At 42.5% G+C, this 14,185-nt stretch overlaps 1 protein-coding gene across 1 annotated transcript in view; it reads right to left on the bottom strand.

Annotated features, from left to right (window-relative positions):
* The window catches only part of tmem145 (transmembrane protein 145), a gene marked incomplete at its 5' end in the record, with an annotated part of 144,936 nt that overhangs the window by 19,883 nt on the left and 110,868 nt on the right, over window positions 1-14,185 (bottom strand). The window contains 3 exons of the mRNA XM_084308291.1: window positions 2,212-2,384; window positions 9,567-9,660; window positions 11,635-11,716. Coding sequence (XP_084164417.1) covers window positions 2,212-2,384; window positions 9,567-9,660; window positions 11,635-11,716 — 349 coding nt within the window. The remainder of the gene's footprint in view (window positions 1-2,211; window positions 2,385-9,566; window positions 9,661-11,634; window positions 11,717-14,185) is intronic.

The following is a 14,185-nucleotide window of genomic DNA, read 5'->3' as shown; positions in this document are numbered from 1 at the left end:
ATATTGTGTACAAGTATTGAAGACGGTTAGAGGAAAATTACTTTAGCTTACACTACCTAGAAGGTAGCTAAACACCGGAGCGTCCCACATGCTCTCTCTCTCTCTCTCTCTCTCTCTCTCTCTCTCTCTCTCTCTCTCTCTCTCTCTCTCTCTCTCTCTCTCTCTCTCTCTCTCTCTCTCTCTCTCTCTCTCTCTCTCTCTCTCTCTCTCTCTCTCTCTCTCTCTCTCTCTCTCTCTCTCTCTCTCTCTCTCTCTCTCTCTCTCTCTCTCTCTCTCTCTCTCTCTCACTATCCCGCTCTCCGTTAAATGTAAATATAAATCTATTCCCTTGAGTTACACCATGGTCACGGTTTAGCAAATTCCTAGTAAGGCTGAGAACGGCCAGATAAATAAATATATATATATAAATGCACTTTCATTGCACATTTGAGTTTCAATAGAACTTGAGCTGGAACACAAATATGAGTGACACTGAGGTGTTGAGGTATTTCTGTACACTAGAGAATTGTGGATATGACTGATGATAAACGAATGATGATAAAGGTAACAGCTATTGTTGATATAAGGAATTGTTTGACAGACAATGAGAATGACAGTGTTGTTAAAAGAAGACATACGATGGTCTCTTCCAACATGCCTAGACATGCCTAGACCGAGGTTAACAGGAGAATGTTTCCCTTCTCACGTGCTTATACTTAAGACGTCAAATATGTATAAAGACATAAGTAATTACAATGTACAGTATATAATACTGGATAACTACATTTGAGAGGAAAATGCTATTAGAGTGAACCAGGGTATCCTAAAAGGGTAGAATGTGTGTTGCAATGATGAATATGCTTTTGAATTAATAACAAGAATGGAATTATAATTGAATGTATTAAAGTAATGTAACTAATTGAACTGAATGATGATACAATGATGATGATTGATTGATTGATTATTCTGTTGAATAAATAAACGTTGTTGAAATATACAACCGGAGAGGACTCAGAACCAGTAACACCATGTCTGCGCCCTCCTTTGTCAAATGACTAACTACAACCTGTTTCATAGGTTAAATATATCTCTGCTATCAGGTGCCATATCCTGGTACCTGTAACACAAGCAAGTACGAACAAATTCTGATTTTATTTATTGTCAAAGGTATGCATAATGTTGTGTTAATTCCACAACAAGAGATATGTAATGTTAATTACCTGAAATTATAACGTTTTTTTGGGGAGGGGGGGGGGGGGGGGGGGGGGGAACCCTGCATATATTGGTATCGGTTGATATCGGTTGATATCGGTATCGGAAATTAAGAGTTGGACAATATCGGTATATCGGTATCGGTAAAAAGCCAATATCGAGCATCCCTAATGCAGAGGGATATGGGTACTGTAGTAGTTACCATAGAAACCAGTAAAGATTCAATTGCATTAGGTACAGTCTTGTACCCATTACTTTTTTCAAGTTTTTCTCAAATAAAAAAAACCCAGATTTAATTATGCTCAACTCTGCTCCCGTCAAATGTCAGACCAATTGAATAAGTGGAACCATATAAACCCACTACCGTGAGAAAGGCATAGGCAAACATTAGTCTGGAACCAGGTAGGTCTTAAAACGATCAAGTTTTATAATCGTGTAAAATCTGGGGGGGTTTGAATGTTAGGGGGTTTGAGAGTTGCTTACAAAAAAAAGGGGGTGGGACTCTCTGGTCTGTTTGTTATTGAGTATATGAATCCTCAACTAAATGAAATGAATATAGAATAATAAAGAGGAGGGCGGCTGATTGGCGCAGTGGGCAAGGCGCTCGCCTCTAACGCAGGAGACGCTGGGTTCGAGCCCAGCTCTCGGCGTTGCTACCGGCTGGCCGGTCGTTCACAATAACACAATTGGCAAGTGTTAGAGGGTGGGAAAGCCGGTGGGTGGGGATTGGACGTTGTGGACAGCGACTCCTACAGGTCGGTTTGGTGACGACGGAAGCAGGAAGTGACGGGGGGGCACTGAGAGTTCGAGCTGCTGCGGTGAAAAGATGCGAGAGGCTGCCTCCTCGTGTACCGGAGGGGACACGTGATGCAAGGCTTCTGTCCTCACTACAACCGACCAGTGGGAGGCATAGTCTAGCAACGTTCAAGACAGGGGAGGGAATAATTGGATGGGAGAAAAATAGAAAATGGGGAGAAAAAGTGGATACAAAAAAAGAATAATAAAGTGGAGGTCTCTCACCATAGGGTGTATGTGGTGAAGAAAGGGATGTAGAAGGGCTGCTTCTCTGGGTAGTGTTTCAGGGAGATCAGGACAGCGTAGCAGAACCACACGTAGGCCAGCAGCTGCAGGCCCATCAGCCCGTAACCGGCAGGGCTGTCGTAGGAGTACAGCACCTCACCTGGGTCAAAGAACTGACACGGGGAGAGAGATAAGACCGTCAGATCCTCACAAAAACCTGTGCGTGTGCATAGACACGTGGATACATACAAAGTCAAAGTCAAAGTCAAAGATTTTATTTGCCATGTATGGTCGAATCCACATTGGAATACAGGTACAGAGCAAACACTGTGTGTCTACACAACTAATCCAATACAGGAGCAGAGTAGAAACAGTACAGGAAAAATATGTAAAAACACAGACAGTATAAAAGGACAAATGCTCAAATTTATATCAACATCCCCTAAAAGTGCATATCATAGTTAAGTGCATAATGCATAGAGGCACACATTACAGTAAAAGTGCATATAATCAAAGTGCATGATGCACAGACACACAAAAACAGCACTTCCACAAACCTGACGAATAACACTAAATAAACACACCGAAACAAAATAGGATAAAATACAAAACTAGCCTTTGGAGTTATTCAGGCTGCGCACAGCACTGGGGAAGAAGCTCTTAGTAAACCGAGAGGTAGAGCATGTGATAGAGCGGTAACGTCTGCCTGAGGGGAGGGGGGCAAAGAGGCCTGCGGCTTGGTGACCAGAGGGGTCGTTGATAATGCCAGAGGCACGGGGAAGCAGCCTGGCACCATAGATCTCTTCTAGAGCTGGCAGGCTAACCCCGATTGTCTTGCGTGCGAGACGCACAATTCTGTTCAGAGATTTCTTCTCCTGGTCTGTGATGTTACCAAACCATACAGTACAGGAGAAAGTAAGAACGCTCTCAATCACACAGCGATAGAAGTTGTGTAGAATCACCCTGTTATGGACTTTTTAACAATGGTTCTGGTATTGGAGTGCCAGCTCAGGTCATTTGAAATAGTGACCCCAAGAAATGTAAAACTGCTCACCATCTCCACCTCTGAGCCATTTATGGTAATGGAGAGATGGGATACCTTGCTACGGCTAAAATCGATGACTAGCTCCTTCGTTTTGGAAGCATTCAGGGTGAGGTTATTGGTCTCACTCCACCTAACTAGGTTCTGCACCTCTGATCTGTAAAATGGACCCATGGATGCTACTTGTATTGTCATTGGGAGAGATTGATTAGCCTACGTAACGTAATGCATGTTCCACTTCCAAAATGCTCTGCTCGTCACATCCTGTGTCACCTCCTGTGTGAGACACTGATACCTTTCCAAAACTGGGCCATTGGCCATGTGTGTGTGTGTGTGTGTGTGTGTGTGTGTGTGTGTGTGTGTGTGTGTGTGTGTGTGTGTGTGTGTGTGTGTGTGCGTGCGTGCGTGCGTGCGTGCGTGCGTGCGTGCGTGCGTGCGTGCGTGCGTGCGTGCGTGCGTGCGTGCGTGCGTGCATGTGTATGGGTGTGTGCAGGTGTATGGGTGTGTGCAGGTGTCTGCAATCAGTGGATTGTGTTTCACAGGTCAGTGACTACAGTAGATGGTATTGGTCATACAGGGTTACCCTCACTCCAGCCTTACATTATGCAGGGGCCTAACAGCTAGACTGGGAGCTGTTTGGGGCCACACTGAACCCTGAGGGGCCGGGATCTACTCTATACAGCCACCGGCTCCACTTCATTTCCATTGTAATAACCTAGTTTGCCCTATTTTCAGCAGAGGCTCCCCCTGAGCTTTAAGTTCTTTAATAGCAGGGACCATGTTAGAGGGCAACAGCAGACAAATTACACTGCTTCCGCTCTACATAATATCGCAGTGTGAGAGATGGCTACAGTCTGTGTTAAATCAGGGTTTTCCCCCAGTGTATAACAAGCCCGACGCACCACCTGGCCTGATTTGCATTGGGTGCAGGGGGGGGGGTGCAGGTAAATTAGCATGTTCTTGGTATCTAGGGACCTGGGGGTATGTATTCCCAGTGTCAGAAATATTGTGTCTGTTACTAGGCTTGAGTAAATTGTAATAAAAAAAAGGAGAATATAAATTATGATTTTATTTTGCATCTGTGCCGGTGAATAACACCATGTTACAATTGTGGTGGTAGAGATTTCGCTCTCTGAGCTCATTCAGCACCTTCATGAGATCAAGTGTACAAAAAAATTGTTGTCGGACTATACTCAAATCAACTCGAAATGGATCTAATCAGTGGATTGCATATTTTCGTCAAGGAAGCAGAATAAGGCTAACCCTCTCTGCCTCTGCGACATTTAAATCGGGCTACCAACTTGAAGTCGTGGACATTTGGATTATCGAAGCTTTTGGGATTGCAATAAGAAGATTTTGTATCTGTTTACCGCACACAGGACCTACCAAAATGAACTGATTAAGACACTTGGACACTTGGACTAATGCATTCAGTCATTTGGACGGAGTTGTTAAAACTTACTCCACTCAAACCAATAGAGTTATAATTCACTCTACTCAAAATCAAATTTAAATCGACGTGACTGGGGAAATGTTGCCAGTCAGTCAGCCAAAACAAATTCCAGGACGACTCCAAGGTCGAACTGAGAGCTGCTGGAGTCGAAGGCCCTCTTAGAGATAAGATTGATTGATTGATTGATTGATTGATTGATTGATTGATTGAATAAAGGGAAGATGATTAAACAGAAGGATTTGTAGATACAGTAATAAATTATAATAAATTTGTATTATGAATTAATATTGGACCTTGAACTTAACCTTGACCTTATTATGGCCAAATCACATCTATGGATAGGGAAAAGGCTCCTCTTTCCAATGGCAGTGTTAAATTTGGATTTAGTCATTTCCTCTCGGTTTTACGATAAGAGATATAATTAGCATTTTTTCGATAAATTCTTATTTTTGGTAAATCTGATAAAACATCGGTAAAAATTTAAATATACACTCTGACTGCTGTTTTGATAGGGGTAAGGTATTTACTCTTGGATACATTTGAAAAAAAAAAACATGGACACTTTTAACATCCAAGGGCCCACATGTGGGCCCTCTTGAGGACGATTCGCAACGCGCCACTTTGCCGACCTCTAGCGGCTCGGGTGTGCATTTCTTTTAATACAATATATAGATATAATTAAAGCCCTATTTGTTGCCTGTCGATTGCCCTTTCAGGTGTCAAAATCCGTTAAGCGGTTCTCGAGTTACATGGCGACATGTGAGGAGTGCGCCAAAGTACACCACCCCCAACTCCCGGGGCTCTAGTTCCGTCAATCATTTGGCAATCTCGAAAATGTTTGGACAGGGTTGTAGCCAATGAGTGTGGCTTTAATACGGTCTGTATTGATCGATGTATGATAGAAACAAGCAGGGTCCCACAGCTTAACAGGCTAGCTAACGTTAGTCAGCTGTTTTGTTTAGTAAGCTACATAACCAGTGTTTTATTTGACTCATCCTCGTCGGTAAGTGCCTTAAGTACTAAGTAAGTTAAGTGACTTAGTAAGTGACTTGCATGAGACAAGACAATCACTAAAATGTGGTTGATTGTAGCTGTTTTTTTTTTTAAAAGATCTGGTAATTTCTTTGGAGTCCTCTGTATGTAACCAAGAAGCCACAAGCCTAGCTAACCAAAGGAGCTTCTTTTTCCTTTCATCTTTATTAACACCAAGTCCAGTAGATAAACAATGCTGCAGCTGCTCCCAGTTGTAGAAAAAGAAGAAATTCTACAACTGGGTCTTGAACTGAAGACCTTGTATGCACATGTATGTGCATGTGAAGAATCTTTTTATAAAATGCGCGTGTACAAGATGGTGGCCCGCTCGTAAATCTTCTCTTTTCTACCTGAAGTTGAACCTAAAATGTGTTTTTCTAACGGTAAGATTGCCACGCTATTGCTGGATCTTGAGTCATATTTGATCCGCAACGTCTAGTCTGAAAGTTTGATCTGCATTGCGTTCAGCGGTACAGGCTTGTGTACCACTGCTAACCCATTGAGAACAGGACGGAAGCAGAGGAACATAGAGGCTGCTAGAATGCACAGAAGACATCTATATTAACTTCTTGAACAGGACTCAAATATGTCCCCTTTAATGTAATGGAATCTGTGTTATCATTGATTCAATGCTCAATTCATCAGTCTGATGCCGGTCAAAAGACACTTGTGACCGGGCCTAGCAATCTTTCTGGGGGAAACCCTGGTTAAATAAGCACTGATAGTTCCCAAGCATCTCCAGTGCATCATGAATGCAACGTTCCTGGCCAAATTCCCAATCAGGTCTCCTAATCATCCCTTCCACTTAATTGGTTGATATCAATCCCTGTCTCCTGAGCCGTTCAGCCATTGTGTAGTGTAGTGTGATGTGTGCCTGGTGCCAGTTTATGTTAGCCATTGAGCCTGCATAGCCCAAGTTTTGGTGCTACCAGTGGTGGTGAAGGAGGCAATTTCCACCCTACATTGTGGGGAGCGCTTTGAGTGTCTAGAAAAGTGCTATATAAATGTAATGAATTATTATTATTATCATTACAATGCTGTGTTCAACGGCTGCAATTCCGAAACACAGCCTGTCCTGCTGCACTGAAGCCATAGCAAAGGAAATGCAGAAACAGATGGAGCCATTAACCTTACAAGTGGGTTACAAATCCATTGGATCACCACATATGCCAATGTTATCACCCTCCTTGCAGATGTACAATTTAGGAGCTGGACGATTAATAGAGTTTCAATTTGAATTACGATGTTTGCTTCCCACGATCATGAAAACAAGATAATCAAGATAAAACGATGATTGTGCTGTGTTGTTCTCATTTTGTCTTGTGTTGTAAATGCAGCGCACCCTCCCTTCAGTGGTGTGCTCCGCCCCTCCCGCCCCAAGCCAAACCAAACAGTATAGTTTCAGCTGGTGTTGAGAGGGAGGAGGGAGCCACGGTGCATTTCTCCAGTTATTTTGAAACGTCTTTTGTAATTTGTAGAAGATGACAGAAAGGCAGCCTTTATTCGGGAAGAAAGGTCAAATAAATTCAGTTGTCGTCATATAATATTCTAAAATCAATGAGCAATCATGTTTAATAATAGTGATTATCTATAATCATAATCATGATTATGATTTTTGCCATAATTGAGCAGCCCTAGTATAATTAAAGAAATTAAAGAGAGATTGATGTGAGAATTTGCCACTGCAAGCCTTGTGACTTACTGTCGATAACACATAAGGAGGTGAGATTTAGGGGATGAGCTGCATTCAGCAGTCCAATGAGCTGCTGGTCTCATAGCCAATGAGCTTCTGGTCTGCTAGTGAGCATAGTCATAGCCAATGAGCTTCTGGTCTGTTTTAAAGGAAAACTCTACCATTTTGGGAAATTAGCTTATTTGGCATCTACCCTGGAGTTAGACAAGAAGATACATACCCTTTTTCTTCCCTGTGCATGCAGTAAGAGTAGGAAGACACACACCGTTAGCCTAGCTTAGCGCCAGTCACTGGAAGTAGGTTCCTCCATTAGTGTTACAAAGGGTCAGATTAAACCGAATATATATATTTATTACTTGAGATATATTGTATAATACTTGTATATCGTCTGATATCCCTTGTATATTCTTTGTACATATACACGGAATATCCCTTTACCTAGGTACAGGCCAGACCATAATATTCGTTCTCCTATTGGACAGCGACCCCCTAGGCGCCAACGGCCATACCCCCAATGTCTAGTTCAAAGCCACCGCTAAGACATGTCTCAACATGCCCAGGTTTGCGCAGTAATACGAGACAGAAATGAGGTTGGCACTAGATTATTCACCTTACGTATAAATACGGCGCAGGTGGATACAGATGCACTTAGTAACTAAAAGCTGAAGCCTTCACCACGATACAACGTGCTGTGAAGTGGGCCCGTTTTGCCCCTAAATAGAGCCTTGAGACCGCGTGCGAATTGATAGCTAAAGTGTCAGAGTTTAACGCTGTATCGTCGAGTTCGACTTATTCTATTATAAAGTAATAGTCTATTATGTATAGTGTATCGTGCGGCTACCGTTCTACAGTGACCAGCATTACCACCGGTTCATCGTACAGAGCTAGTGTGCTTATCCAGGCTGGGCGGCCTAACCTTGTGCCGCCATCCGAGGAGTCCTAGACGAGAACCGTGTGGATATGTACACTGGATAACCTACACCGACGAATGCAGAGCCTTTTCCGGCTGGATTATATTGCTTTGGTACTGTGGCTGCTGGAGCAGAGAACCGTCTACCCCACTGCTGTGTGGGATCTACCCTGTGAGGAGCACCGTCGAGCCCGCCTCTAGGACCCAGAGGCTGGCTAGCTTTCATCCATGCTGCAATGCATACCGGAGTATAGCTGTTGCTTTGTCTAAGGACCAAGGGATTATTGCACCGTCTCCTGTACCTGGAGTATCTTTATTCCTCGTTGATCCAGACTTTTGCTCCCGACAATTCCTCTCCCCTGCTGGCTTACAACCGGAGGGAACCCCCTTAGTATCTCCAGCTGACCTACGAGTGTGCCTTATATAATTCTTATGCTACAGGTGGTATTAATTATACCCATCGTAATATGCTCATGGACTTACGCTCTTGACCTATTTAAGTGTTCTTCGCCATATAAGCGCGACTCATAATTCTCAATACTGTAATCTACTATTGCTGCTCTTCTAATAAATATTCGAAACAGGACTTTCTTTGTTAAGCCGTGTTATTGTGTGGGTGTTCATCATATATACCGTGTACTGTATGGCCAGTAATTAAAGTACATAACTAAGTAGTGGTTTAATGATACCATACTCTCAATACAGTCAGGGAATTGTACCCCTAAGTTACAATTAGCCTAGTTCCAAACATCTTCCTACTCCTACTGCATGCACAGAGAAGAACAAGGTATGCATCTTCTTGTCTAACTCCAGGGTTCCCAAAATGTTGGAGTGTTAAGATACATACCTTTTTCTTCTCTGTGCATGCAGTAGGAGTAGGAAGACACGCATCGTTACCCTAGCTTAGCATCAGTCACTGGAAGTAGGTTCCTCCATTAGCCTAGTTCCCAACGTCTTCCTACTCCTACTGCACGCACAGAGAAGAAAAAGGTATGCATCTTCTTGTCTAACTCCAGGGTAGATGGCAAATAAGCTAATTTCCCAAAATGTTGGAGTTTTCCTTTAAGGAAGTCAGGAAGAGCCAATCTTGCTTTTCCCTAACTTATCTGGTACAATTATAATGTTGGCCCTTCTACCTGATGGTGAGGAGGTCCAAACCAAGCGGAGGTTGAAAGAGTATATCGACCAGGGTGCAGTATGGGTAATGTAGTGTGTGGGGCCGTACCTCAGCCTCGTAGATGAAGAGAATGACGTAGGTGATGGTGTAGACTGTCATGTAGATGCTCAGCTTCACCGAGCCACTGTGACTAATCCTCGCCCTGATACACACACACACACACACACACACACACACACACACACACACACACACACACACACACACACACACACACACACACACACACACACACACACACACGCGCGCACACACACACACACACACACCCATGCACAAAAACATGCACAAAGACACACACACATTTGTCATTTTACACTCCAGTGCAGACGACTTAATCTAAGGTCTGCTATGCATCACCACACGACACAGACAGAAATATGGCGTCAATAATGCAGCGTTTATTTCTTGCCACCCGCATGAGATGCATCAGAACACACCACCAGCAGGCGCTCATCCACAATGTCAAAGCCACCAAGCTCTGAAACACACACACACACACACACACACATTCACACGCACATACACGCACACACACACACAGAGGCGCTCATCCACAGAGCAAGCAGGCTGACTGAGAGGTTAACTGACGTGTCATCTCAAGGGAAAAAGGCGACACTGTGACACAGCTAGACCTGCCACTGAGACACAGACACACACACACACACACACACAGAAATATAAACACACAGAAATGCACACACATTTGGAGGAGAGGAGAGAGAGAGAGAGAGAGAGAGAGAGAGAGAGAGAGAGAGAGAGAGAGAGAGAGAGAGAGAGAGAGAGAGAGAGAGAGAGAGAGAGAGAGAGAGAGAGAGAGAGAGAGAGAGAGAGAGAGAGAGAGAGAGAGAGAGAGAGAGAGAGAGATCCTTTTATTGCCACACGGCCAGGCCGGTGGAATTCAAGCACGGTGCAGGTGGTAGCTGCGACAATACACCACAGAAAACATAAAGGACACATGGAACAGTACAGTACAGGAAACACCACCTAGAACATATACATGACGGAACAGTACAGTACAGGAAACACCACCTAGAACATATACATGACGGAACAGTACGGTACAGGAAACACCACCTAGAACATATATATGACGGAACAGTACAGTACAGGAAACACCACCTAGAACATATACATGACGGAACAGTACAGTACAGGAAACACCACCTAGAACATATACATGAGGGAACAGTACAGTACAGAAAACACCACCTAGAACATATACATGAGGGAACAGTACGGTACAGAAAACACCACCTAGAACATATACATGAGGGAACAGTACAGTACGAAAAAATATAGACATCAGTTCAATGTAACAGAAACCAGAGAAACATAACAGCAGGGGGTAAAGGGGGGAGTTGAGCAGTTGTATGGCCTTGGGGAAAAAAACTATTATTGAACCTCACAGTACGACTACCTAGTGACCTAAACCTCCTACCAGAGGGGAGGTGTTGGAAGAGGTGATGAGCTGGGTGCAGGGGGTCACTAAAGATTTTGTTTGCGCGTGTGATGGTGTGATGTTTGTGTATGGAGTCCAGGGTGGGGAGTTTGCAGTTGATGATTTTGGATGCCCTTTTATGATCCTATCTAGTCTGTGTAGTGTGTGTTTGGGTGTGTTGCCGTACCATACAATAATGGATAATGATATGATGTTTTGTATTATGGCTGTGTAGAATTGGACCATTAAATTTTCCTGACCTTGTATTTCTTGAGTTGTCTGAGATGAAATTGTCTTTGATTGGCTGTTTTGAGTAGATGAGTGGTGTGATGGTCCCAGTTTAGTTTATTGCTGATGTGTGTTCCTAGGTATTTGAATGTGCACTGTGGCTGAAATTGGGTTGATTGTTGATGAGCATGGGTGTTTTAGTGGGTGTGGTTTTCCTAAAGTCAATGATGAGTTCAACAGTCTTGCTGTCATTGAGTATGAGGTTGTGAGAGAGAGAGAGAGAGAGAGAGAGAGAGAGAGAGAGAGAGAGAGAGAGAGAGAGGAGAGAGAGAGAGAGAGAGAGAGAGAGAGAGAGAGAGAGAGAGAGAGAGAGAGAGAGAGAGAGAGAGAGAGAGAGAGAGAGAGAGAGAGAGAGAGAGGAGAGAGAGAGAGACTGAGACCGGTGACTGACTGGTGACCCGTGACCCTTTTCCCAACAGGATTAGCATCAGGAGGAACACCAAGAAACTAACGGAGAACAGTAATTTCCCTGGAGAGAGAGAGAGAGAGAGAGAGAGAGAGAGAGAGAGAGAGAGAGGTAGAGAGAGAGCGAGAGCGAGGAGATGAGAGAGAGAGAGAGAGAGATGGAGAGATGAGAGAGAGAGGAGGAAGTAGGTCTGAATCGACACCGATGAGATGGAGAGATGAGAGAGCAGGTCAACAAGCTCAGATCTGAATCGACACCATGTATGTGGGACGATGAAATCAGGTCAACAACTCACACACACACACACACACATAACACGCACGCACACACATGCACGAACACACACACACACACACACACACACACACACACACACACACACACACACACACACACACACACACACACACACACACACACACACACACACACACACACACACACACACACACACACACACACACACACACACACACACACACACACACACACACACAGTCATGCTGTGTTCCACATATGCCCTCACACACCTGCTCCCACACTGTTTCACCTTCATACACACACCTCCATCCTTCACTCCTTCGTTTCAAACCCTTATTTATTCTTGAGTTAATCATTAAGGTTTTCCCTCATTTCAATTATTACAGACATGCTAAAACAGGTTAAAACACAAATAAAAAATAAAGGTAATTCTTTTAAACAGTTAGACAAAAACAGGACATTCATTCCAAGAAGCTGGGTCATTAAATAAAAATGCTAATTTTCCATGTTCAGGCCGTACTCTGCAAGGGACCTTAATCATAAGTAATGTGTTATTTGAGTGGATCAGATAAGGTTCATAATTCCAATCTAGCATCATTATGATATAAGGTGGTCATTTTCCAGCAATGGCCTTAAAGATACCAAAACGTTTATTTTGCCTCTCTGCAAGATAAGATCAACCCACTTTATCATACAGGATGCAGTGGTTGAGTACCATATCTATCGCCAGTAATAACTCTGAGAGCAGAATAATAGACCGTGTCTAGGGGTTTAACCTGTTCCACCCGTAAAATATTTTTGCCTAAAATATATAGGTAAATGGAATATTGCTCCACTTCTACAAGGGCTATTTGCATATTCTTGGTATCTAGGTACATCTATGGACCTCAGGGAATGTATTCACAGTGTCAGAAATATTGTGTCTATTACTAGGCTTGCTTAAATTGTGATGAAACAAAGGAGAATATGAATTATGATTTTTCTTTGAATCTTTGACAGTGAATAACACCATGATATTAATGACCAAACTTAAAAAACGTCAACTGATCTTGTTCAGTACCCTCTTGAGATCATGTGTATAAAAAATCTAAGGAAATTAATAAAGGGAAGATGATTAAACAGAAGGTTCTGTAGATACAGTACTGAATTATCCCATCCGGACCAATGCAATTTGAAATATTATTATAGAATATAGAATATGATGCTAATAAATTACCTTATTATAGCCAATTCGCACATTTATATATATATTAGAGCTGGGCCGTTAACGGCGTTAACGTGCTGCGTTAACGCTATACTAGTATCGCGTGATAATATAATTAACGCATTAATCTAAAAAAAAAAAAATATTAACATTTTTTTTTTTACATTTTTTTTTTACCTTTATTTACCCAGAGTAGGTTCGCTGAGCACAGATGCTCTTTTTCAGGAACGCCCTGCTTCACATTCACACAGTTCCATTCACACCTGGGAGCTGCCCAGTACAACCACAGTTGACACCATTGGCCACTGAGCAACTCCACTGGAGCAGTTGATTCAAGCCATGTCACATAGTTCAAGTTTGAAATGATTCTTTCTGTTTTGCTCCTGAGAGTGTGCTAGATACTGTACTGTACTGGTAATATTATTTATTTGTGTTAACTTCTGAATAAAACAACTTATTAAACACAAGTACATCTTATTGAACATTATTTTGATATTTCATTACCAATTATCATAGCAAAACAGCTTTTTCAAACAGTCTGTAATGCATTTTGCAAACGGGAGATGGGCTCATGGTGTAATGGGCCACCTGGCCTGAGAAACATAAGGAGGAAATAAAAAGTAAGGACTTACTTCTGGTCATTATTTGGGTAGAACACACATATTTTGAATGCCTTCGGCATTTTTTTTATTTTTTTTGAGCCATTTTAATCTAGATTAATCTAGATTAAATCCAGGATTGCAGATAGATTAATCTAGATTAAAAAAATGTATCTATGCCCACCTCTAATATATATACATACATTATCTTTCAAATGACGGAGTTCAATTTGGATTTAGTATCACCAGGCGTGCATAAGAACAGATAATGATATCTACTGTAATTTACTGTACCTTTTTATTTTCACCACAGTGCAACCATTTTAAAACTAATTTCAGATCTAATTGTTGCTACATGCTAACAATAGGGAGGAGAAACTAACTGTGTTTCAATATTTGTCAAAAACTTTACTTTTTGTGGCTTATTATCCCGAATAATAACAGTTATTGAAATAATTCATTCAGAAC

The sequence above is a fragment of the Notolepis coatsorum genome, assembly GCF_963971535.1.
Source record: "Notolepis coatsorum genome assembly, chromosome: 2".
NCBI classification, from domain to species: domain Eukaryota; kingdom Metazoa; phylum Chordata; class Actinopteri; order Aulopiformes; family Paralepididae; genus Notolepis; species Notolepis coatsorum.
The sequence above is the reverse complement of the archived record's forward strand: the minus strand, read 5'-3'. Positions and strand labels throughout refer to the sequence as shown.